Source organism: Peromyscus californicus, unplaced genomic scaffold, assembly GCF_007827085.1.
Source record: "Peromyscus californicus insignis strain IS unplaced genomic scaffold, ASM782708v3 Scaffold_21__1_contigs__length_65335640, whole genome shotgun sequence".
NCBI classification, from domain to species: domain Eukaryota; kingdom Metazoa; phylum Chordata; class Mammalia; order Rodentia; family Cricetidae; genus Peromyscus; species Peromyscus californicus.
The window spans coordinates 12,882,927-12,908,367 of record NW_026294514.1 but is presented as its reverse complement, the minus strand read 5'-3'; the positions used below and the strand labels follow the sequence as shown (position 1 = coordinate 12,908,367).

General features: G+C 43.5%; 1 protein-coding gene across 4 annotated transcripts in view; it reads left to right on the top strand.

Moving 5' to 3' along the window:
* Positions 1 to 25,441, top strand: part of Als2 (alsin Rho guanine nucleotide exchange factor ALS2) — a 73,044-nt gene that overhangs the window by 8,857 nt on the left and 38,746 nt on the right. For all 4 annotated transcript variants that reach the window (XR_008220839.1, XM_052749545.1, XM_052749546.1 and 1 more), the window contains exons 2-9: positions 6,224 to 6,301; positions 8,406 to 8,560; positions 10,790 to 11,715; positions 15,397 to 15,754; positions 17,171 to 17,339; positions 18,525 to 18,621; positions 20,342 to 20,419; positions 24,521 to 24,703. Coding sequence is in view for 3 of the 4 variants with exons in the window: in XM_052749545.1 (XP_052605505.1) it covers positions 6,282 to 6,301; positions 8,406 to 8,560; positions 10,790 to 11,715; positions 15,397 to 15,754; positions 17,171 to 17,339; positions 18,525 to 18,621; positions 20,342 to 20,419; positions 24,521 to 24,703 (1,986 nt within the window). In the remaining variant the exon portion in view is untranslated. The remainder of the gene's footprint in view (positions 1 to 6,223; positions 6,302 to 8,405; positions 8,561 to 10,789; positions 11,716 to 15,396; positions 15,755 to 17,170; positions 17,340 to 18,524; positions 18,622 to 20,341; positions 20,420 to 24,520; positions 24,704 to 25,441) is intronic.

Sequence of the window (25,441 nt, the reverse complement as noted above, 5' to 3'; positions counted from 1 at the left end):
TTTCACCTCGTGGGTCCCAGGGATTGAACTCAGGTCGTCAGGTTTGGTGGCAAGCTTATCCACTGAGCTGTCTTGCTGGTCCTGTTCAGTTTTAATTACTAATTATCATTATGTTTGTAACTTCATTACTGCTAATACATATATATATATATATACACACACACATATATATATATATATATATACACATATATATATAATTTGCTTGTTTTCTTTCTTTTTTTTTTCTCGAGACTTGGATCTCGCTCTGTAGACCAGGCTGGCCTTGAACTCACAGAGATCCGCCTGCCTCTGCCTCCCGAGTGCTGGGATTAAAGGTGTGCCACTACCGCCCAGCCATTGCTATTATTTTCATCAAAACACCCTTTGCATGGCTTGGGATCACACCCATGGCCTCAGACTTGTTAGACAAGTGTTCTACTTCCGAATTATATTCCCGGTCCCAAAGACCCAATGTGAAGAGAGAAGTAGCATGGTATGGTGGCACGTTCTTGTACTCTCAGTACTCTCTGGGCAGAGGCAAGAATTGCTTCTTCAGATGTGAGGATAGCCTGGACTACACAGTCAGGTCTAGGCCAGCTAGGGCTACATAGTGAGACTGTCTGAAAAAACAGGTTGGGAAGAGAAGGAAGGGCAAGGGAGAGAGAACATGTTAGCTTTCTTGATGTCTTGAGGATACTGTCTTCGCTGTAGAAAGCTATTGGCAGTAGGGATCACTTCAGCTCAAGAGTTTGAAGCTGGCCAGGGCAACATGTAAGCCTTCATCTACCCACCTTCCCCTCCCCACCCCAAATAAGAAGCAAGCACACTGAAGAAGCAGAATGAAGCCTATAAGAAGTTAAAAGTTGGGAGACATACTAAAAATTAGTGATTTTTTTTTTTTTTTTAAAGAATACAGGTTCCAAGCCCCTTACTTGGAACTGTTAGGCATATGTTTTGAAGCTGAGATTTTTCTCTCCTGAACAGGTGTGTAAACTGTGTATCATTTGGCACCTCCCTTGGGGTCTGTGCCAGCCTCTAATCATATTGATATTTCTGCACCAGGAGGGGCAGGGCAGTATTTGCCCTAGAAGGGACAAAATAACAAATCCCTCGTTGCTTCCGGTAGGCTTTTACAGCTGACTGAATCGAGGTCAGATTGGACTTTTGCTGTGAGAACAGCTTTCAGAGCTCCGGACTTTGGATTTCTGGTTCTGATATTATGGAAATACAGATGGTTCATTGCTCTTCCTTTTAAAGACAGAATCTGCATTATTCCCCAAGCTAGGCTCAAACTCAAAGCAATCCTCCTGTCTTAGCCTCCCCAATTGTGGGATTATAGGCATGTACCATACCATATATGGCTTGTAGCCCTTTTTAGCAATGATTAGGACACTGGGCCATATTCGTTTTAGAGCATTCCCAGATCCTGATATTAAAACAGCATCTTTAACTACACACAGCTCATTTTTCCCTCACAGGAAGGTGTGTTTCCAGTGGGATCTAAAAGTGGCTTCCCTTTGGTAAGAACCAAGGTTTGCTCTTATTTTAATGTGTCATCTGGGGGTTGAGTCCTCTTCCTGTGAAGGAGATAATTAATAGCTTGCAGAGTGGTGTGCTCTAAAGTGAGTCTAGCTTTGGCCTTTGGCGCCTGGAACTTAACAGGAACTACTAGAGGCTAGGTTGCCTGTGCTATGGAGATTCTGTTGGTGTGTGGAAAGAAAGGCCTTGAAGGGAAGTGGACTCCACCGTCTCTGACTTCACGTGAGAACTGTTTAGACAGCGTCTTTATCAGTGAGTTAAAACAGGACACAGGTCAGTGGAGGAAGGTGCTGTTAACACAAGAAAGGCAGCAGGGTGCTTTAGCCGTCAGGACCTTAGCCTGCACCCAGGGAAAGCTGTCTCTGAGGAGCCCCACAGCTGGGCCATCTTCACCAACTTCAATGCTGTGTGAATGGAGAAGCAATCGTAGAAACATTAAAAAAAAAAAACAAACTTTTTTTTTTTTTTGGCTTACCCCCTTTTTCTGTGTTAATTCATAATTGAGGAGAGGTGTTAATGGAGTTGATAAATACCAATGTCCCTCAGCGTGTGAGCTTTGGACCGTGGTATTCTCCTGCAGTATTTCTTTCTCTCTCTCTCTCTCTCTCTCTCTCTTTTATTTATTTATTATGTATACAGTGTTCTGTCTGCATGTATGCCTGCATTCCAGAAGAGGGCACCAGATCTCATTACAGATGGTTGTGAGCCACCATGTGGGTGCTGGGAATTGAACTCATGACCTCTGGAAGAACAGCCGGTGCTCTTAACCTCTGAGCCATCTCTCCAGCCCCCAGTATTCTCTTTTTTTTCACTATTCTATTTGAGTTTCAGGCAGACATGTCTTCCTGAAAAGCATCAAATGTCTTAAAGCTATTGTAACAAAATGAAGCCCGGTGTGGGGGTGCACACCTATAATTATACTTGGAGTTGAGGGAGGAGCTCACCAGTTTGAGGCTAGCTTGGGCTACATAGAAAGATCATATTAAAAAAAAGAAGCAGGTGTTGGAGAGATGACTCAGAGGTTAAGAGCACTGACTGCTCTTCCAGAGGTCCTGAGTTCAATTCCCAGCAACCACATGGTGGCTCACAACCATCTGTAATGAGATCTGGCGTCTTCTGGCCTGCAGACATGCATGCAGGCAGAACATTGTATACATAATAAATAAATCTTTAAAAAAAAAAAGAAACAAAGAAAGGAAATGTTTCTACAACAGTATTAATAAAGTAAAATGTCTATAAAATAGTTTTCTCCCCTCGCCCTTTTGAGGGAGAGAGAGGGTCTCTTGTAACCCAGGCTATCCTCACATTCTTTTGGTAGCTGAGGATAGCCTTGAATTTCCTGTGCAAGTACTTGTCCTTAACTGCAGAGCTGCCTCACCAGCCTCCCATTTTTTTGGGGGGGGATATTTTTACTTTTTTTCACCACTTCTTTTTTGAGACAGCTTCTTATACCATAGTCAGGCTAGACTGGGGGTCACTATTGTAGCCCAGGGTAGCCTTGAACCCATGGCAGTTCTCCCGCCTCAGCTTCCTGATAGCTGGGGTCATAGTTTATGGTAGTTTTGGTTGTCAGGCAACAGGACAAAATTCAGTCTTGATGTGGTGAATTTACTTCAGGAAATGAGATGTGGCTCCTAGAAGGGTCCTCCGGCTCCTGCTAGGTGTTGTAATCAGAAGTACAGTCCTTGATCTTTTTTTTTTTGTTTGTTTGTTTTTTTTGTTTTTCGAGACAGGGTTTCTCTGTGTAGCTTTGTGCCTTTCGTAGATCTTGCTTTGTAGACCAGGCTGGCCTCAAACTCACAAAGATCTGCCTCCCGAGTGCTGGGATTAAAGGCGTGCGCTACCACCGCGCGGCTAAGGTTTTATTATTATTGTATTTTATGTGCATATTTTGCCTGCTTCTTTGTCTGGGCGCCATTTATGTGCCTGGTGCCAGTGGAGGCCAGAAGAGGGAGTTAGATCCCCTGGAACTGGAGTTACAGATGGTTCTGAACCCCAATGTGGGAATGGGGATAGAACCTGGATCCTTTGGAAGAGCAGCCAGTGCTCTTAACCACTGAGGCATTGCTCCAGCCCCTCACTCCTTGATCTCTACAGATGAGCACAGAGTATGTCCAGCTCCAGCGTTTCATTGCACACCATGAAATGGACGTCTTACTAAAGCTAGTTACCGTCACCAACAGAGTTAGTAGCAGTTAATAGTTCTGTTTATCAAATAGCATTATGTTTATTTAGATTTACCTTCTGTTTACACAGTACCTTTTATCCAATTTTGAAGGATCCAAACCCATTCTAAATTAAGCTCTTACAAAGTAGAAAGTAATTTCCTCCGGATACACAGATGGGAAGTAGTGAGAACTCCAGGCAGTCTGGAATAAACAGATGGACTGAGAGGGCCCTGCCAGTGTGGGTTGTTTGCCGAGCAGTGACCATGCCATTCCCTCTGCAGAAAATTGTAAATTTAGTCCCAGTATTATAAGGCCTACAGAAATAGGGCTTCATTGCTTGTATTTTTTATGAATTTTGGTGCCTTTAAAAACATGAATTTTTAAATTGAAACTCATTCAACATTTCCTTTGCTTGTTTTTCTTCTTTTTTTTTGTTTAAACATTGATTTTTTTTAAACTAATGGGCTGTGATTTTTGTACATCTTTATTTAGCTCTTTTTTATTGAATGATTTTTGTTGTTATATTTTGAGACAATGGCTTGTGGTGTACCCAGTTAACCTTGAACTTTTTCCTTGTTTATTACTAATTACTTATTTATTGAGGTAGTATTCCATTGTCTTTGGATAACCATAGTAGATTCTTTGCCAGTCTTTTTGCAGCCACGCTGCAGCCATTTCTGTTTATTAGCTAAATGAAAACCAGATCATGTCATCTCTCTGTTTAAAACTCTGGGATAGCTTCCCTGTACATTCAACATAAAATCGTTCAATATAAAACCCTAAGTTTTGAGAGCAAGAGAGATGGCTCACTGGTTAAGAGCTAGTGTTCATGTAGCCCAGGCTAGCCTTGAACTCAGGATAATCTAGCTCCACCCTCTAAGTGCTAGGATCACAGATGTGTGCCACAACTCCCAGCTTGGCTTTGAACTTTGAACTCCTGCCTCAGCTTCCTGAGAGCTGAGATTATGGTCTGTTGCTACTATGCCTGGATTCTGGGTGGAGGATTGTATTTTATTTTATTCCTTGGGGGGAATATTGGGGAACGAATCCAGAGTCAGTATGTGCTAAGTGCTTTTACCACTCAACTGCATCCCCAACAGGTTTACTTTTTTTAAACTAAAATGGGAACTTTAAGATATCAATCTGATTTCTTTCTCTTACCAGTTCAACATGGTGTGTGTGTGTGTGTGTGTGTGTGTGTGTGTGTGTGTGTGTGTGTGTGTGTGTCTGTGTCTGTCTATCTGTCTGTCTGTCATGTCCTTATGAAGTCTCTCCACAGCTTAGAACTCCAGGTTTTGTAGGAACAAGAGCCCTGCCACACCTAGTTAAACTGCATCCCTGGCATTCCAGGCACCGTGGGCAGCTGTGTTGGAAAGAAGGTGCACTGAGCTCTGGTGAGCGCTCAGCTTGTGGCACAGGGGCCCAGCAGACAGTGCCTCCTCCAGTTAGCTTGCTGGGCCACAAGTAACGTTTCAGAGACTCTGAGCTGGTGATCGGTTAGGGTGAAGGGCTTCTGTCATACTAGTACTCTTAGACTGTCCAGATCAAATGGCAAGTACTGGGCCTAGAAACCTCTCATTTCAAATCCAGATTTCTTCTAGCCTTTTCAGGTTTGAAGCATGTTAGTTTTGAATTGAAATTGATTTGGGGAAATTACCACATAAGTTCCAATAAATGGAAAATGTTGTATTTTAATTAAACACACAAAGTAATTTGATAATTAACATTTTTTGTTCATTACTGAAAATTAAAATGAGTTGGATGTGATATATTACTGAGATTTAAAAAAATCTTTCCCAATTGGAATTTAAATTTTTATGTGTCCCAGAAGTACTTAAAAAGTAACCTTAATATGTGTATTAGTTACATTTCTATTGCTGCAATAAAACACCATGACTACAGCAACTTATAAAAGAAAGTGTTTAACCCTGGTAGTATTAAACGGGGTTAGAATTCACCATGACAGAGCAAAGGGAAAGTGGCAGCAGCAGCCGAGAGCTCGGGCACTGCAAGCAGAGGCAGAGAGCGCACTGGGAATGGTCCAACAAAGCCACACCCCCTCATCCTTCCCAAACAGTTCCACCAACTGGGGACCAAGTATTCAAATAGATGGGGGCGCTTCTCATTCAAACTACCACAATCTGTATGTAATTTTTGTAGTGAATACGTTGATTTGCAGATTGAATTATCTCCTTTATAATAATTTTTAAAACTGAAAAATCCATTGCCTGGAGGAGTTCAGCTTCATGCAGGCTTCCTTTTCTTCTGTGCTGTTCCTTTGATGGTCAGCAGGCGTTTTATAAGCTCAGTGGGCAGGCTCAAACTTGATATTTGACTTTGAGTAGGCAGGCTCTGAAATAGTTGGAATAGTTTCTCTGAATATTTATTACTCAGTGAGCGGACACTTGTTAGAGGCCCGCCCTCCCCCCACTCTCCTTTTGAAGGGATAAAGGCAGAGTATTCAAATATTCTTCCACTACTCTGTGATTCCTATTTAGTGTTTTAGTGTGTCCTAAATAGTGTTTTCTATTTAGGTCTTGATAGAACTTTTGCGAAGGGAATGATTTGGTGATGGAGTGTTCCTCCTGACCGATGGACTCAAAGAAGAAAAGGTAAAATCATTTTCTTCTCCCCTGCAGACAAATCCACATAGTTGTAATTAATGTTTAGTTTGGTTTTCTTCTCAGTGGTATTAAGTGGGAGCACATGATTGCATTTGTAATTGGTAGGTAAAGAGACAAAATCATTTGAATAAAGGTGATTAGAGAAAAGCTTTGTTAGTTTCTTATGCTTATAAAGGGTCTTCATTATCTTACAACTCTTATGGACATTCTTTTGTACAATCAATTTTGTTCTAATCTTTCCTTAGAAAACTACTCACAGAAGATATTTAAAAAGAAGGTTAAATTGTGGCTTTCCTTCCATAACTTGTTAAGCCCAATTATAATTTAAGGGAATGTTGTTTAGCAAAAGGAGAGACATTTTAAAAAATTTTTCTGTTTCCACTAAAGTAGAAGAATCTGTGTTTTCTAGAAACAAGTAAACAAAAACACCAGTGTAGCTGGGTGTGCTGGCACACATCATTAGTCCTATCACTTGGGAGGCAGAGGCAGGCAGATCTCTGTGAGTTCAGGGCCAGCCTAGTCTACAGAGTGAGTTCCAGGCCATCCAGGGCTGTTACACAGTGAGACCCTGTTTCGGGGGCAGGATATTCCTTCTTAACAGTATAAGGAAAGTATAAAGGACTGTTGTCAGTTACAAATTTGATTCTTAAAAAAGTCTAAATAATGGAAAATCATAGAAGTTCCCCCAAAACTTGAAATAGGCAGATATGGTGGTATACACTTGTTGTCCTACCACATGTGAGAGTTAGAAGTGAGCCTGGCTACATAGTGAGACCCTGTTTCAAAAAGCAAACTCCTGTAAGCTCCCCCTGCCCCCAGTGGAGTTGCCACATGATCCAGCTGTCTCACTATGGGGCATGTATCCAAAGGGAAGGACATCCATATCTTGAAAAGAAATATGTACTCCTCTGATAGTAGGCAAACTATGGCGTCAACTTAGGTATCCATTGATGGGTTAAACAAACAGTGGTGTGTACTGTCAGTGGCCTGTGTTGAGCCATAACGAAGAATGAAATCTTGTCATTTGCAGCCACATGCGTGGGCATTTGTTGAAGTAGGTCAGGCATAGAAAGACACATACTGCCTCTCGTTACTTACGTGTGGAAGGTGGAAAGTTGATCTCTTGAAAGTAGAGGGCAGAAGAGCAGTTGTCAGAACATGGGAAGAATGGATGTGGTTAATGTATATCGGGTGCCTTTATGTGGGAAGGATAACTTAGAAAGTTCTGTCAGACTATAGGGTGAACAATAGGTAGTAATGATTTCTCTCTTTTTTTTTTTTTGAGCCTCACTCTGTAGCTCAGACTGACATTTAGCTCAGACTGTACTCCAACTCAGAAGGCTTCTACCCAGCCTCCTGAGTGCTGGGATTGTAGTCGAGTACTGCCACACTCAGTTCTGTGTAGTCCCATATAGCTTGTAGAGAGGATTTTGAATGCCCCAAATACAAAGAAATAATTTATATTTAAAGTGAGGAGTATAATGGTTACCCTGACCATTAACATACATACATGTATAGAATTAACACATTTGTACTCTCTTTATATGTTCAAGTACATGCCAGATACACATTATAATATTTAAAAACTTTAAATAGCAGTGGGCTGAGGATAGTTACACGGTGCTTGCTTGTTATGTGCAAGGCCGCGGGTTCAGTCCCCAGCACCATGAGCAAATGTAAATAGCAGTTAGACTTAAAGTCAACATAACATGAAAGTTTCACTTCCCCTCTCAGCAAATTAGAAATTTTGTGCTGCCAAATCATTAAACATAAAAATGTCTCAGGCCTTATTTATTGCTTAGAGACCAGTAATTTGCAGGTTTAGATTATCTCCTAGCCTAGTTGTGTTGTCTTGGCCCAGGTGTCATACATAACCAAAGTGTAAAGCAAATGCTAATTAACCACGTGACCCAGCCATCCCTGCATCTGTTCTGGTGGAAGGTACAGTCTGGGATTCACAGCCCCACCTCCCCCAGGACATACACAGACCTGCAGAAGGAAAGTAGTGTCTGGAGAGTTATTGAGGGAGGAGAGAACAGCTTTGAGTTGTGGGGATAACTGTTACGATTTTTTTCTTTTTGAATGTTTGTAGCTCAACAGAGGCAGAAGGAGCCAAAGAAAGAGGCCTGGTCCATGTCTGGCAGGCAGGATCCTTTGCTCTAACACCAGAGAGGTTGCCAGGCTGGGGAGGAAAGACTGTCCTTCAGGCAGCCCTGGGGGTGAAGCATGGAGTTCTTCTGACTGAAGGTATGTATGTCAGAGGCCCTGCTCCTTGTGCCTGTGCTGGGTCAGGAGAGGGTTCCTGACCACTGTGGGACCTTTCTGAGCTTCGCTGCAACTTGTACCCTCTTGTTCTCAAATTATATCGCAACTCATTTTACAAAAAACCCCACCACATTTATTTGTAAATTTAAGACATTCTATTGACTTGAATAAAAGGGAGAATTGTAGTTCTTAAATTTTATAGTAGTCAACACATAAGTAACCTACATAGATTGTTTTCGCATATCAGAACAGTAATGCCAGTGAGAGCTGGGCCTTATTACCCGAGAATTCCCGTGTAACCATTACCTCAGGCCTCCACTCACGTGATTCACTGATGATCAAGGAAGTGAGTGCAGAATCCCAGCTGAACTCCATCTGGTCAGAGCCTTCCTCTCCTGCCCCGTAACCACGGGCCATGGAGTCTCAGTACAGCGCTCCGTGGTGGTAAAGGCAGCTCTGAGCATCTGAAGTAGATCACTCAGATCTTGATGCCAGCTTACCAACCTAGTCATAGAAAAGGTTGATTTGGGTCAAGATTTCCATCGATGTCTAATTTTAAATTTCTGTTAGTCCACATTTAAATATTAATAATGTTTCATTGTGGGAGCTAAGAGAAGAAAACTCTAGGAAGCAGCTTAAACCTGGATTTAGAGGTGTTATGAAATAAACATGAGTATATAAGAGTTCTTTCTAGTGGGTTATTATATTGCTTTTATTTTTTATTTATTTATTTATTTATTTATTTATTTATTTTGGTTTTTCGAGACAGGGTTTCCCTGTGTAGCTTTGTGCCTTTGCTGGAACTCGCTTGGTAGTCCAGGCTGGCCTCGAACTCACAGAGATCCGCCTGGCTCTGCCTCCCGAGTGCTGGGATTAAAGGCGTGCGCCACCACCGCCCGGCTGCTTTTATTATGTTACATATTATATTAAGATTTTAGAAATTAAGGATTTTCAAATACTTATTTGAAAAAAAGTGAACTATAAGTTTAATATCTATACTGTGGATCTCAAAATGTATAATTCTCAAGAATGTATGGGAGAATCTGGTGGTCTTTTTCTCCTTTTGGCAGTACTGCGGATTGAACCTGGGACCTCATGTATGCTAAGCAAAATCTCTAGCACTGAGCTATAGAACTAGCCTTTGTTAAAATAAGATATTTGGAATATCTTAATTAAATACCTGAAAACCTTTTAGAAAGATATTTGGAAATGCCAGGTGGTGGTGGCACATGCCTTTAATCCCAGCACTTGGGAAGCAGAGGCAGGTGGATCTCAGTGAGTTTGAGGCCAGCCTGGTCTACAAAGCGAGTTCCAGGACAGCCAGGATTGTTACATAGAGAAACCCTGTCTTGAAAAAAAAAAAAAAAGATATTCGGAACCCTTCCATTAACATGGCACCTTTAAAATCTAGAGTCAGGCCGTGAGATGTCTCAGTAGGTAAAGGCACTTGACACCCAAGCCTGATGCCCTGAGTTTGGTCTCCTGACTCACATGAAGGTAGGAGAGGAGCAGCCCCTTAGGGTGTGGAATGAGCTCCCCCACATCTCACATACACTCCAATAATAATATATTTAACAGAAAAACAATCTAGACTTGTAGCCAAGTGTGGTAGCTCATTTAGGAGGCTGAAACAGGAGGATTGCCATGAGTTTGAGGCTAGCCAGGGCTGCACGGTTAGCTCCAAGCCAGTCCAGGTTGCAGAGGGAGACCCTGTCTCACAAAAGCTGGGACAGTTGTTGAGGGAACGCTTCTCTTGTTCTCATGTTTAAGCAACACCATGTTATTAAGTGTCCAAGTTATAAAAAGAATGCAGATTCTTCTCTGCTGGGGATATATGGAGCTCAATGGTAGAGTACATACTTAGCATGAAAGGCCCTGGGTTCAATCTCTAGCAAAAGAAGAAAAGAGAAAACTTTGATCTCATGGCATGTGCCATGCTCCATAGTTGTGTTTTCCAGGTGAGGAGATGGCACACAGTGTAATTTTGGTTCAGTGCTTGCTGGCTACTTTTTAGTGGCTTATGATGCTGGCTGTTAATAGTGGACCGTGTACCTTACCTTGTGTTCTCACTACTATCCATAATACCAGAAGATGGGAAGAGCAGAAATGCTCTGCCCTGTCCCAAGTCTTTATGACATGCTTCTGAAGGTTTTTGCTGATGAAGTGTCCAGTTAGTTCCCTAACCTCTCCTCTTCCTCTTTCGAACCTTAGATGGCGAGGTCTACAGCTTCGGGACCCTTCCCTGGAAAAGCGAATCAGCAGACATTTGTCCAAGCAGCCCTCTTCTAGAAAGTGCCTTGGTTGGGCATCGTGTTGTTTCAGTGGCGGCGGGGAGCTTCCACAGTGGAGCAGTGACAGAAAGCGGGGTGGTGTACATGTGGGGGGAGAACGCGGCTGGCCAGTGTGCAGTCGCTAACCAGCGGTCTGTGCCGGAGCCGAGTCCCGTCAGCATCTCTGACTCGGAGACCAGCCCTTTGTTGGCAGTGAGGATTCTGCAGTTGGCATGTGGCGAGGAACACACACTGGCACTGTCGATCAGCAGAGAGATCTGGGCATGGGGCACCGGCTGTCAGCTGGGTCTCATCACCACCACCTTCCCAGTGACAAAGCCTCAAAAGGTGGAGCACCTTGCTGGCCGGGTGGTGCTCCAGGTCGCCTGCGGTGCGTTCCACAGCCTGGCACTTGTACAGTGCCTCCCCCCGCAGGACCTGAAGCCAGTCCCGGAGAGATGCATCCAGTGCAGCCAGCTGCTCATCACCATGACAGACAAAGAGGACCATGTGATAATCTCAGACAGCCACTGCTGCCCTTTAGGGGTGACGCTGTCCGAGTCCCAAGCAGAAGATCACGTCAGCACTACCCCCAGCCTTCACGCAGAGCCGGAGACGCTGGATGGGCAGGGGGAGGTGTTTGAGAACACTTCGGTAGAAGCTGATCCGAATGTGGGAACTGTGCAGACCACAAGTGGCAATGCTGTTTCCTCTCAGCAGAACATCGAGGGGACGGCCGAAGTGTCTTCAGCCAGAGCAGCTCCCTCATACCCCGACACCCAGGCAGTAACTGCATATCTGCAGAAGCTGTCCGAGCATCCAGTGAGGGAGAACCAGGAGCATGGAGAAAAGCCACCCCAGGTCCAGGTAGCTGCTACATTTATGACATAAAGGTTTTCTTGGAGTTAAAGGATTTGTTTCTTCAGGAACTAAGTCCTGAATCTTGGCAGAGGTTTTTATTTTTCCCCCTCGTCAGGCTGCTGTAATTCTGTCTTGCTAGGCCTGAAGAGGGAGGCGCCTGACTTAAATCAGAATGGCTCTTTATTTGCCCCTTCCTAATGTTGAAAGATATCATGCTGGGCTTGCTTTTTAGCACCGAGAGCTGCATGTTTATTTCCTTGTTGTGTGTTGCCATCCTGGCCAAGTCATCACATTTTGGTAGTCCCCAGAAGAGTTTAACTTGGTGTAACCATGGGCTCACAGAGCTGCTTCTGGACGCACTGGTGCCTCTCTTCAGAGTTCTGTAAAACTCTTTCCCTCTGTCTAGGGAGGTTACCAGCTTGCAGACTGTTAGGTTGAAGGCAGATGTGTAACAGTTAACAGTTTCTAGACGTGGTAGTGCATGACTGTAATCTCAACATTCAGGAGGCCAAGGCAGGAGGATTGCTGTGAGTTTGAGGCTAGCGTATGCTACATAGTATCAAACTAGTCAGGGCTACAATTAACAGTCTTATAAAACGAAACAAGAAGAGAGAAAAGAAACTTAAAGGCTTTACATAATGTTTCAGATTTGTTATTTTTAATTTTTTTGTTTGTTTTCAATTATGACTGGGCCTTACAGGGCCTTATTTGAGTTGGGGAAATACTTTTGTCTTGTTTAAAATATTCTCATTTAAAGAGAATATGAAATGGGTGATATTGCTGTTGGAAACACACTGTTCCAAAAGGACACTTTCTGGTTTTCTCTGGGATTACCTTTTGATTTGCTTTGTGCCAAAAGGGGTTGTGGGGGGCGGGGCGACAGACCCACGTAATCACGTAGGAACCCTTGTCTGCTCTCTTTATAACTCAGGGTCTTTAAAGTCCCAAGAGCTCGAAGTTCTTTATCCCACGTCTACACTGCCCGAGTGAGAAAGTGGGATATTTTTAGAGATAGTCCTGCTTCACGCATATGCTCTGAAGTTGGTGGTATTTCACTTTTTTTCCAATTAAGAATAAGCTGTTTATAAAAAGTATTACAAAAATCCAAACAAAGCAGCATTAATTAATCAAGAATGTTTGTAGAAAATTCTTAGACTGTACATGTCTATAAAAACATTGACTTTGCTGGATCTCAAGTTTGAGGCCACTACAGGCTGTAGAGAACTTGTCTCAAAAACAAACACAGAAGACAGAAAAGTCTGTCCTTCTAGAAGTCATTCCTCCATTAAATATAAAGCTAAAAGCTTGCTGTATATAGTCATTTGGCTTTCAAATTGCCACTGTCAAAAAAACCAACAAAAGAAATTGCCTTTTCCTTTGAACTTATTTGGATAAATACTTGAAGTTTTTATCATGTATGTTGGTTTTGACAGTGTGTGTTCCTACTAAATTTAATCTTTGTAAATAACATTTTAGCCTTACATCCAACAGTGAAAATTTTATATGCTGTTCTTTATTATTGGTTGACTATGAATTCTAAGACTATGTCTTGAATCAAAATGACTAGTAATTAGTTTTTCGTTACTCTATTCATTTAACTACAATAAATAGCTAGAATGTAGCTCAGTGGTAGAGCACTTACCTAGCATGCTTGAGACTTTCAGCACCTCAATATAAAGAATTTCAAAGTATCCATCCATCCACCCATCCATCCATGTATATTTAGTAGATAGTAGCTTAAGGTTTGTGGGCTGTGTTCTCTGCCTTTCCTCTAATGGTGAGAGCCCCATTAGACTCCCAAAGTAGTCCCTCTCAAATACTATCCATGCACTTTTAGGAGCTGTCCTAAACAGAGGGTAGAAATCACCACATTACACTGAACAACTTGTCATGAGAACTAAATCAACAAAGTACGTGTCTTTAACTGGATGCAGTTTCCAAACCTCTGCTGACTGTTTGCCTGTTTGCATAGAAGTAACTTCTAAATTTAATATTTAATTTAGAAGTAATTTCTAAATTCAATAAAAACTATATTGAGTACCCACTGTATGCCAGATACTGTGCTAGGCACTGAGAAGTACTTCAAGAAAATCAGAAGCCAGTGCTATTTCTAATTTGTTTTTGTTGTTGTTTTTGAGATAGCATCTCACTGTGTAGCCCAGGCTGGCCTGCAGATCTGCAACCATGCTTTGCTGGGTTTGGTTCTGAATGCAGGACAGATTAAGGAACAATGTACATATCTTTGGGATCTTTGAGTATAAGAATCAATTTTTAAAAACAATAATAATAATTATTATTATTAATTTGTTTGTTTTTGTTTTTTTTGAGACAGGGTTTCTCTGTGTAGCCTTGGCTATCCTGGAACTCACTCTGTAGACCAGACTGGCCTTGAACTCACAGAGATCCTCCTGTCTCTGCTTCCTGAGTGCTGAGATTAAAGGCATGCGCCACCACTGCCCTGCTTATTTTTATTAAGTTCAATTATATGTGGGTATATGTCTGCATGTGGGTGTGTGGGTGTTGAATACCTGGGAACTGGAGTTACAGGTGGTTGTGAGCCGCCTGGCATGGGTGCTGGGAACTGAACCTGGATCCTCTGCAAGAGCAGCAAGTACTCTTAACCACTGAGCTATCTTTCCAGCCCTCAGCTCCCATAAGAAGAAATAATTTTTCAGTGTAACTATGCTTATATCAAAAGATTTTTTTTCTGTTATTGGGTATATTTAATGATTTTTTTTCCCTTTTAGTGAACGGTGGTATTTGATATTTCAACCTACTTTTCATTGGTACTGGACATTTTTTGTTGAACTTTTTAATATTCCCATGAAGCATGCTACAAACACCAGCTCCATATATTTAATTATTAACCCGTCACTTTCATCCTCTGTGGTAACCAGAGCAAAGGTTGTAGCGAGCCCAGCTCCCATGTCATGGGAGGTAACTCACCAATAGGTCAGCCTAAGAATGTAGTGTGAGGGATGGCAGGTCAGAGGCTTCACATTTTCTGCTCTACATCCTATATCTAAATTTTCATTGGAAAATGTTTTAGAAAACGCCTCCTTTTCTTAAAATCTTATTTCCTCTTCTGTTTCTTAGCAGCACGCAATCAGTATAGATTTCCTCAAAGTACTCAAGTAATAGATTGGAGTTTTCCCAACCTTCTACAGGGTACTTTGTATTAAATCCAATGTTTTTCTTTTTTCTGTCTAGTTAGTTTTTGACACAGAGGCTCACTGTGAAGCCGTGCTGACTTTGACCTTGAGCGCCTCTTGCCTCAGCCTCCAAAGGGCTGCAGCCAGGGCCTCTCATACCTCCTGGGCCCCACTCTCCTTTTCCCAAGCTTGGTCTCACAAAGCAGCTTGAGAGCATTTTAACATGCCACTAAAAACATGACACCCCTACGAGAGGAAGAACTTAAGGTAAAGAACTATATTTTAAGTGCCATTTCCATGGACCATGTTAGCTCTACAACCGGAGGGGATAGTTTGAGATTGAAGATGAGTGGTTCTGCTGATGTTGCCCTGGCATATGCTGTGTAGCCCAGGGCAACATCCTTCACGCTCAGGTTACAGACAGGGTCTGTTTTAGATTGTTTATGCAGGTAGCCATGAGTGTCAACCCCTACTGACTGCACGTTAATACCTAGTGTTTTATAAACTCTGTGTGTGTGTGTGTGTGTGTGTGCAGCTTCCTGTAGCAGAAGCCGTCCCTGACCTTCACAGTCCACCGACCACAAGCACCTCAGCCCTCAACAGCCTGGTGGTCTCCTGTGCATCTGCTGTCGGCGTGAGAGTGGCGGCCACATACGAAGCCGGGGCCTTGTCTCTCAAGAAAGTCATGAACTTTTACAGCGCTTCTCCTGGTGAGACAGGAGCCCAGGCAGGCAGTGCTCCCACAGGCCCGGACAGTCTGAAAGATCTCAGAGGAGAGCAGGTGAAGCAGGAGTCAATGCAAGGAAAGAAGAGCTCAAGTCTTGTGGATATCAGAGAGGAGGAGGCGGAGGGAGGCAGTCGAAGACTCTCCCTCCCAGGACTGCTGTCACAGGGTAAGGCGTGGCTGGACTGACTTCTGGAGACTCCTAGGTGCTCCCAACATCACATAATGATCAAAGCTGGCGTATTCAGATTCTGAGGTCTCTGTAATGGTGGTTCACTAGAATAGTGGCTTTAAGAGAAAGCTACCTGTTTCTCTGCTTCAGAAATAGTTACAGAATATAACTTCAGTTTTTTTAAATGACTTTACTTCAAGTTTATCCTGCTACCAAATTGAGGTATAAGATTTACTTCATGTTATACATTGTTTTCAACATCATAAAAGCTGGTAACTTTCTTTCAAAAGACTAATTTAATAAAACATTAATCTAGCAGGGCATAGTGACCCACACCTCTAATCCCAGTACTCTGGAAACAGAAGCAAGCAGACTTCTGAATTTGAGGACAGACTGGTCTACATGCTGAGTTATAGGACAGCCAGGCTACATAGTGAGACCCTGTCTCAAAGCAAAACAAACCAACTGGAAAAAACAAACAAGCAAAAAACCCATTAACCAATATAGTCATCCAAAATATGTAAAGGCTTTATTTTTAAATTGTTTTCTGTGTACAAATGTTTTGCTTGCATGTATATTTGTGCACAATCAAAAGCATCTCTCCTGCCCAGGGAGACCAGAAGAGGGTGTCAGATTGTTTGGAACTGGAATTATACTTGTAAGCCACCATATGGGTAGGAATTGAACCTGGGTCCTCTAGAAAGGTAATCAGTGCTCTTAACTGCTGAGCCATCTCTCCAGCCCTTATAAAGATTTTTGATGCTCCTCTTTTAAAGCTTCATAGTTTAAAATTTTATGTCTGAAAATTAATCCTTTATTACAGTTGTTTATTGTATATTTGAAATTAAAACTTGGCTTAGAAAGTATTAGCATTTAACTATATTTTGAAATAGGAAAGGTATTTGTCAACCTTGTGGTATTTTTATTTTTAGTATCTTCTGTTTTTGTTTTTTGTTTGTTTTCTTGAGACAGGGTCTTACACTGTGGTCCAGGCTGGCCTGGAACTCTAGTTCAGGATGGCCTCAGACTCTCAGCAGGCCTCTTGCTTCATCAGGTAGTACAGGCCTGAGCCACCACACCCATATCTTTATCATAGTCCTTAGAATGTAAGTTCTCTAGGATGTTGATAAGAGTTCCATAGAGAAGGGGTCTGCAGCCAGACATTTGACAGTATGACAGATTAAACATTTCAACAGGCTTCTAATTGCAGGTCTCACGAGCATTTTCTGCAGGCTAATGAGTGAGACTGTGCAGGGGAGAGAGAGGCAGGATGCAGAATAGTAGGGAGCATTTCCCAAGCTCATTTGACCAGCAGAACCACTCTTCTGCAGAGAAGCTGAAAAGTGTTGTACACACACCGTGTTAGTGCGTTTCTTCAGAGTGTTAAAGCGTCTCTCTCTTGTCTGTTTGCAGTTTCCCCCAGGCTCTTAAGAAAGGCTGCAAGGGTCAAAACTCGGACAGTGGTTCTGACTCCCACATACAGTGGAGAAGCAGATGCCCTCCTGCCTTCCCTGAGGACAGAGGTGTGGGCCTGGGGGAAAGGCAAGGAAGGGCAGCTGGGGCACGGCGACGTCCTGCCCAGGTGAGTGCCACCAGTGGTTACTGGTGGGGATCAGTTTAGGCAATAGCCCTTTTCCTGAGGTCTCCACACATCCATCTTCTCCAACAGGACAGTCACTGTGCACCTTAGCGCTGATAAAAAGCTGTCACCGTAGTCCTCGGTGCCTAGCGGTACCAGGCTGGAGGCTGGATATGGTGGCCGTGTGAGTCTGAGGCCAGTCTGGTCTACATAATGAGTTACATGCCAGCTAGGACTGCATAGAGAGACCCTGTCTCAGAACAAATAATAACGAACCAATGAAGGACTCGAGTATTCAGGTACACTTGTCCATGTCCCTTTTGATGCACGTTCATCCTGGAATGCAGAAAGTGGTGTTAGGGATAAGATGGCATTTCGCTGAAACATTTGAATAGTTACATTTTAACTTAGGAAGAGGAGCACGTAAAATAACTGCCACTAAAGCATTAAACTGTCTGTACATCAGAGAAGGCTGTCATTCTGTTTAATATGCATCCTCAGACTGTTACCATGCTTGAGTTCTGAAGCTGGAAGGTGTGGAAATAGACTGTCTACAGCGGTGGGCTAACATGTCTCCCAGCGGAGTGCAGGGAACTGAAATAAAAAGTTGCCTTCCTTCTCACTGTCCGTCTTCCTGTTCTACTGCGTCATGGGTAGTTCTACAGTCACTACATTTCTCTCTTTTATTTGAGATAGGGTTGTATATGTGGCCTAGACTGGGCTTGAGGCGGTGATCCTCCTGTCTCCAGGTGCTGGGATTTAGGCCTATGCATCACTTCCAGCTCAGCTTTCTTTTTTTTTTTTTTTTTTGGTTTTTCGAGACAGGGTTTCTCTGTGTAGCTTTGCGCCTTTCCTGGAACTCACTTGGTAGTCCAGGCTGGCCTCGAACTCACAGAGATCCGCCTGGCTCTGCCTCCCGAGTGCTGGGATTAAAGGCGTGCGCCACCACTGCCCGGCGAGCTCAGCTTTCTTAATAGATTCCTAATTGCAGGGGTTAATTAGTGAGGATAGACAGTGCTTAAAACTGATGAAAACTGGGTGTAATGTTTAGAAGTAGTTTGATCATGTCCTCATTATTTTTGACATTTTATTTTTATTTAACAGCACTGACTGTAATTTGAAGGGCCTTGATTCATGCTGAAAAGATGTTGACTTTGCGTGTGTGTGTGTGTGTTTGTTTCCTTCAAGGCTTCAGCCATTGTGTGTCAAGTGTCTGGATGGTAAAGAGGTGATTCACCTGGAGGCAGCCGGTTCCCACTCTCTTGCACTTACTGCGAAATCTCAGGTAAGGGCAGACTCTGGAGTGCGGCTCTTGTATTGATGGGCGGCTATCCTGGCCAGGTGTACCACCGTCTCTGAGTGACTGCCTTCAGGCAGTCTGGCCTGTCTCCTTTGAGATCTTAGGTTTCACATGGCAGTATTTCCATTTCTGACTGAGGAGAGGAGAGCCTGTCTAAGAGGATTCATCCAGTCTGAGGCTGTAGCTTGGTTGGCAGAGTGCTTGCTTAGCACGTACGGGGCCCTTGGTTCCACCCCAGCACATGAACCAGGCCTGGTGACACATGCTTGTCATCCCAGCACTCAGGACATCTGGAACAGGGTCAGGAGTCCCATGCTGTCCTTTGTTACAATGAAGGCTTGGAGAGAGGTGGGGTGGGAGGAGGGAGGGAGGGAAAAAAGGCCAGTAGGGTGCTGTGTATGATATGGGGGTGTCTGTATATGATGTAGGTATGTGGATGTCTGTATGATTAAGGGGTGTCTGTATGATGTATGTGTATGATATGTGGATATCTGTAGGGTCTGTGGCTTTGCCCATGCTACGGCACACGGGGAAGTCAGAGAACAGCTTATGGGTTGGTTCTCTCCTCCTCCTTTACTTGGTCCTGGGGATGGAACTCCTGCTGCCAGGACCACCATGTCCAACCCTTCTCCTGATTTGAGCCCTCGTACTGACCCTGTTGAAGGGTTTACAGTATCATTTAGAATAATTAACCTGCTAATAATCCAGTCATTAGGTAGTGGAGGCATACCCACAATGGAGTTTTACGTGGTTATTAAAAATAGTGGTGTATTTTTGTTTGTTTTTGAAATGGAATCTCACCTGCGGCTCAGGTTGGCTTCTGACTCAGCCTCTTGAGTGCTGGACTTTGAGATATGAACTATCACAAAGATGCTGATTGAGCTGGGCATGATGATGCAGTGCTTTAATGTCAGTACCTGGGACACTGAGGCAGAATTGCCTGGACTAAAGAAGCAGTGATAATGTCCTTAATATATGGATCTATGTTTTGTTTTCTGTTTTATTAACACATTCTACATGACAGTGCGTCTTAGGACATTTTCATTGTACAGACTGTATTGTTCTCACTCCCTACTAGTCCCTCCCTCTTCCCAACCAGTCCCCCTTCTACCTGCACGTACCTACATGTGTGTGTACAGCTGGTGGGGTCAGTAGGGCTGTTACAGGAACACATGTACCTCACAGTGCTCCACCACTCAAGAAGAGCTGTCTGTGGGCGGGACCATGACTCCTCTCTAATCCATGGCAGGGTGTTGGCAGACCTAATCTTGTGGGGATCCTGTGCAGGTAGACTGGCCTCAAACCAGAGATCCCCCTGTCTCAGCCTCCTGACTGTGCTGTGATTACAAGCTTGTACTGCCGTGCCAGGTTTCATTAAGCTTTCTCCTCCTCCTCCTCCTGTTCTCTACCTTCTTCTCCTCCTCTTCTTCCTCCTCCTCCTTTTGAAATAGAATGAGACAGGCTCTCGCTTTGTAGCCCAGGCTGGCCACACACTGACAGTTTAGCTCAGACTAGGAGCTTTTCCCACCTCATCCTCCAGAGTGTGGGGATTTCAGGTGTAAGCCTCTGTGTCCAGCTAGTATCTGTAGTATAGAAAATGAGTGTGAACAGTTTCTGTGATTATAGGTGTAGTCTTACAAAGGTTCAGCGTTTACATGCAGAATCAAATGCACATTCTTACCTGTGTGTCTGTTGTTTCTGACAGGTTTACTCCTGGGGCAGTAACACCTTTGGTCAGCTCGGGCATTCTGATTTTCCAACAACAGTTCCTCGACTCTCAAAGGTACTTTGTGAACTTAATAGCAATATTCTGGAATTCTGTGCTAAAGCACTTTATATGTCTAAGGAAATTGTTTCTGTAGCCAAATTTAGTTTATAAATAAAATTTTCCTAAAAAATTGATTAAAAATGGTTTTATAACATGAAACCACTCCTTTTTTAGCTAAATGTAATTTTTTAAAAATGTTTTTATTTCATAGCCTTAGCTGTTCATTGAATATTTGTAGTATTTCTGTCTTTTTTAAAAAAAAGAAAAAAAAGAAGAAAAGAAATAGAAAATGCCTTCTTTTAAACAATTTTTATTTGTTTTGGTGTGTTCTGAGCTAAATACCATCAAATAGTGTCTACTCTGGCTTCTCTCTTAAATTTGGTTTTGACCAGCAATAATTTCCTGGTATATGGGTTTATTTTACAGCTTACATCACAGTAAACCTTTTGTTAACACTTTTCTGTAGCAAAACTAAAGGTTCAGCTGACCCCTTCTCTGTTTTATAGATGGGTTTTCACTTATGTAACACTGTTGAGAGAGTCGCAGCTTCTGGTCCCTTCTGTTTCCTTCTTTTTTTTTTTATTTTTTTTTTATTTTTGGTTTTTCAAGACAGGGTTTCTCTGCGTAGCTTTGCACCTTTCCTGGAACTCACTTGGTAGCCCAGGCTGGCCTCGAACTCACAGAGATCCGCCTGGCTCTGCCTCCCGAGTGCTGGGATTAAAGGCGTGCGCCACCACCGCCCGGCCTGTTTCGTTCTTGATTGGTTTCCCAGCCTCCCCTAACACTTTGGAGAAGTCCTGCTCTGCAGCCACTAGTGCTGATCCCTGCTGTGAGTTTAGAGGCAGGGTGCTGTGAGCCGGGGCGCATCAGAATGGGGGCTAGTGCTGGGCTGGGCTTCCCTGTCCAAGATGGCCTCTAACTCACAGAGATTCTCCTGCCTCTCCCTCCAGGATTAAGCCGCCATCTTAAAAATTTCTTCATTATAAATATATGTGGGTGCCTACAGAGTTCAGATGGGAGCATCTGATTCCCCAGAGCTTGAGTTTCAGGTAACTGAGCTGCTGACAGAGGTGCTGGGAACTTAGGTGCTCTGTAAGAGCAGTCCATGCACTTAACCGCTGAGCCATCATTCCAGCTCTGCGTTTAGCCTAAAACATTTCCTCAATATTCATCCCAGTTTCTATTACTGAAACACAAAGATACAGCAGATACAGCAATTCGTTGCTCCTTGTCATTTTAATAAAGTAGGAAGCGCTCTTATTCATACGAGGGAAAGGTTTTTAAGCCAGACCTTGTGGCAGCAAGCCTGTAATCCCAACTCCAGGAAAGGCTGAGGCATAAGGATTGAAATTCAAGTTCAGCATAGGCTACAGAGCAAGTTCAAGGTGACCCTGACAATGCAGAAAGACCCTGTTTCAAAGCCTTCCAGGAAGGGATGGGACTCTTACACACAAGTGTGAGGCCCTGGGTTCCATTCCAGAATTATAAAAATAAAGTAACAGAAAGCAAACAAAAGGAAACCTTATTGGAGAAAATGCCGTCCCGGAGTCAGAGAACTTGAAAGTCTGGCTTGCATTTAGCCTTTAGCATGGTGGAATTTGTTTCGAGGTTGGTCTCAGAACTCTGCATACAGAAATACAGCATTGGGGTTTTGCTTTCTTTACTTGGGAATGGGTGTGTATTTGTTTGCTTCTCAAGGTCTGGAGATGAGACCTAAGGCCTTCCATGTGGCAGGCAAGACCTCCAACTCTGAGCTCTAGCCCCACCCCAGTCACAGCCACAGCCCAAGCACGGATGACTTTGAAATCATCCCACTTACTCTACAAAAGCTAAAAATCTAGTGAGGTCTGAGTTAGGGTTTTTGTTTATTTTACTTATTTGTTTGGTTTTTGTTTGATTTTTTTTTTTTTGAGGCATACTCATTATAAAGTCCAACTGGCTTTAAATTCTTAATCCTCCTGCTTCAGCCTCCAGACTGCTGAGGCTACTACCGGCAAGTGCCACCATGCCCAGTTCTGAAACTGGAGTGTTTTTTGTTGTGGTTTTGTTTTTAAAATGTGGTTTTCTGACAATGAATTCAGGCTTTAGAGGCAAGCAAGTACCTTTGTCCTTTGAGCCATTGCTCAGGCCCTCTTCTGTTAGTCTTGTTACAATTTATTTATTTATTTTACGTGTATGAATGTTTTGCTGGCATGTATGTAAGTGTATTGCATACATGTCTCAGATCCTCTGGAACTGGAGTTACAGATCGTTGTGAGCCATCATGTGGGTTCTGGGAATTGAACCCAGGTCTTCTGCAAAAGCAACAAGTGCTCTTAACAGCTGAGCCATATCTCCAGCCCCCGAATTTGTTTTGATTGGAGATTATGTTGCACATACTTGCTGGCTTGTCGGACTTGGTAGTTGGACTTGATAGTGCCACCTCCTGGTATTCAGGAGGTGGGGGCATTCAAGGCTAGCCTAGGCCACATAGCAGAGAGCCTGTCTCAAACACACAGATTGGGTGATTCTTGTAAACCTTGTAATTCACTCTTCTCACAGTGAACTAGAAGTCAGTTGTTTGGATGGCTTGATTTTTGAGAACAGTGTCATGTCGAAAGAGGTAGCTAGGAGTAAGTAGTGGAGATGTGTGCACACACATGCACTTTCACACAGTTACCTAGAACTTTGAAGCAGTGGAGATGTGTGCACACACATGCACTTTCACACAGCCACCTAGAACTTTGAAGCAGTGGAGATGTGTGCACACACATGCACTTTCACACAGCCACCTAGAACTTTGAAGCAGTGGAGATGTGTGCACACACATGCACTTTCACACAGTTACCTAGAACTTTGAAGTAGTGGAGATGTGTGCACACACATGCACTTTCACACAGTTACCTAGAACTTTGAAGTAGTGGAGATGTGTGCACACACATGCACTTTCACACAGTTACCTAGAACTTTGAAGTAGTGGAGATGTGTGCACACACATGCACTTTCACACAGCCACCTAGAACTTTGAAGTAGTGGAGATGTGTGCACACACATGCACTTTCACACAGCCACCTAGAACTTTGAAGCAGTGGAGATGTGTGCACACACACACTCACACAGTCATCTGGTTCTCAGAGCCTAACTGGATGGAAAGGGTCTGTGGATTAGGGGTTTTGTTTATCTGCATAGGGGTGGAGGGAAGCTGGAGGTTGGGGCAGTATTTTGTCGTAGCACACTGTAATGAAATCTTAGGAGGAATGCCGTGCATCAGACAGAACCTTAGGGAATAATATTAATTAAGTGGTGGATTACAGGGTACCTAGAGCACTGGCTCCTGTCTTTAGATGGAAGCTCCTGCACCACTATGTGGACTCCTGAGGTTTGAAAACCATCAGTTTCCAGCCGTCTTCAGCTTGGTTCTCAAGCATTTGCATCTGTCAGAGTCACTGGAGGGCCTGTTAAGACGGAAAGCCGCTCCCTCCTGGGTAATCTGTGGCTGAGAGTTTGCGTTTCTAACGTGTTTCCAGGTGATTGCTCCTGCTGCTGCTGCAAAGACCACACTTTGAGAGCCACTGGCCTAGGTCCACGTAGATGGCTTCTCAGGGGTCCTGCGTGTTTCAGCATCCTGGGAGTTGGCACAGTGAAGTCACATCAGAGAGATAGTGAGTTACAAGTGGGAAACTGAATTCCAGCACCCAAGGGTTTAGTTGGCAATAATGAAATTTAGCCTTTTTAGATTTTTTTCTTCTTCTTTTGATTTTTGGCACACAGCCGAAAGTGGATGGACAAAGGTGCATTCTAGGTGTTACTTTTAGAGCAGTACTCTAGAGCCTCCTCATTGTAAAATAAGCTGCTTATAGAGACCTATACAAATAACATTAAAAACTATTAAGAACTATGCTTTTTCCTTTCCATATTCTACTTTTTCAGATTTTTATAAAAGTCCAATTCAGGTGTAAAAGCTGAACGTCAGGTTTCCTTTTCCTTCTGCTCTGTTCTGCAGTAATTGGGTACCATGCTGGGTGAGGTTCACACTGAGGTGTGGCTGACCGCCTGTGCCTGCCTAAGTAACCTGTTCCATGCACCTGGACTTCTCCTCGGTTGCCTTGGACAGACGCTATCTTTCTGTCGTTTCAGGTTAACGGTGGAAATGGGGTCTGGAGTATAGCTGCAGGCCAGGATTATTCCTTGTTTTTAGTGGACACCGATGACTTCCAGCCTGGGTTGTATTACAGTGGCCGACAGGACCCTGCAGAAGGTGACACCCTTCCAGAGAATCCCAGTGGGACAAAGACTCCAGTCCTTCTCTCCTGTAGCAAGGTGAACAGAGTTACAAAACAAACAGACAAAAAGCCAACAAGCAGAAAGCACAGGCATAGCATTCCTCCATGAAAACGCTGCCTCAGCTGCTGCCCAGAGCGCATGCACTCTGCTGGGGCAAGCGCACACACCAGTGATCCCAGTATCTCAGGAGGAGGCCGAGGACTGCAGCTCCTGTGGCTTTTCATTCCTGTCAGTCATTCCTTTCACTGCCTTCTCTTGAAGATCTGAATTAATGTCTGCCTTTCTACCTCCTGCCTCGTTTTGTACACTGAGACCATTAGCTTGTTTCTGCTTTTCCTGTTAAAGCAGCTCACATCCTCAAAGAGAGACGTGTCAGCAGGGACTGTAACCCCAAGTGCTGGTACAGCCTAGACTTTGTATTCTCATTGGAAAATGTGCTTTATAGACTGTATAGACTATGGCTTTCTGGTTAGTAAGCTCTGAATGTATTGAGATAAGACCTTAATTGCCAGAAACAGCATTGGCCAAGGTTTGGCTCTTGACTTACATGCAGCTTGTTTGGGGTGTGCTGATTGGCTCCATGCAGTAGCTGGCCTGTCACCACATGCCCTGTGAAAGACTTCAGTCTAAAGGATGACATGGACCGATGAAAGGACCGAGGCTCTGGTGTGTGTCACTGATTTCCTTGGGAGGTTAATATTTACAGAGAGTATAGCCTGTAGTAAGTAAATGTGAAAAAAGACATTGAATGTTTTGTTCATAGTGGGAAGAGCA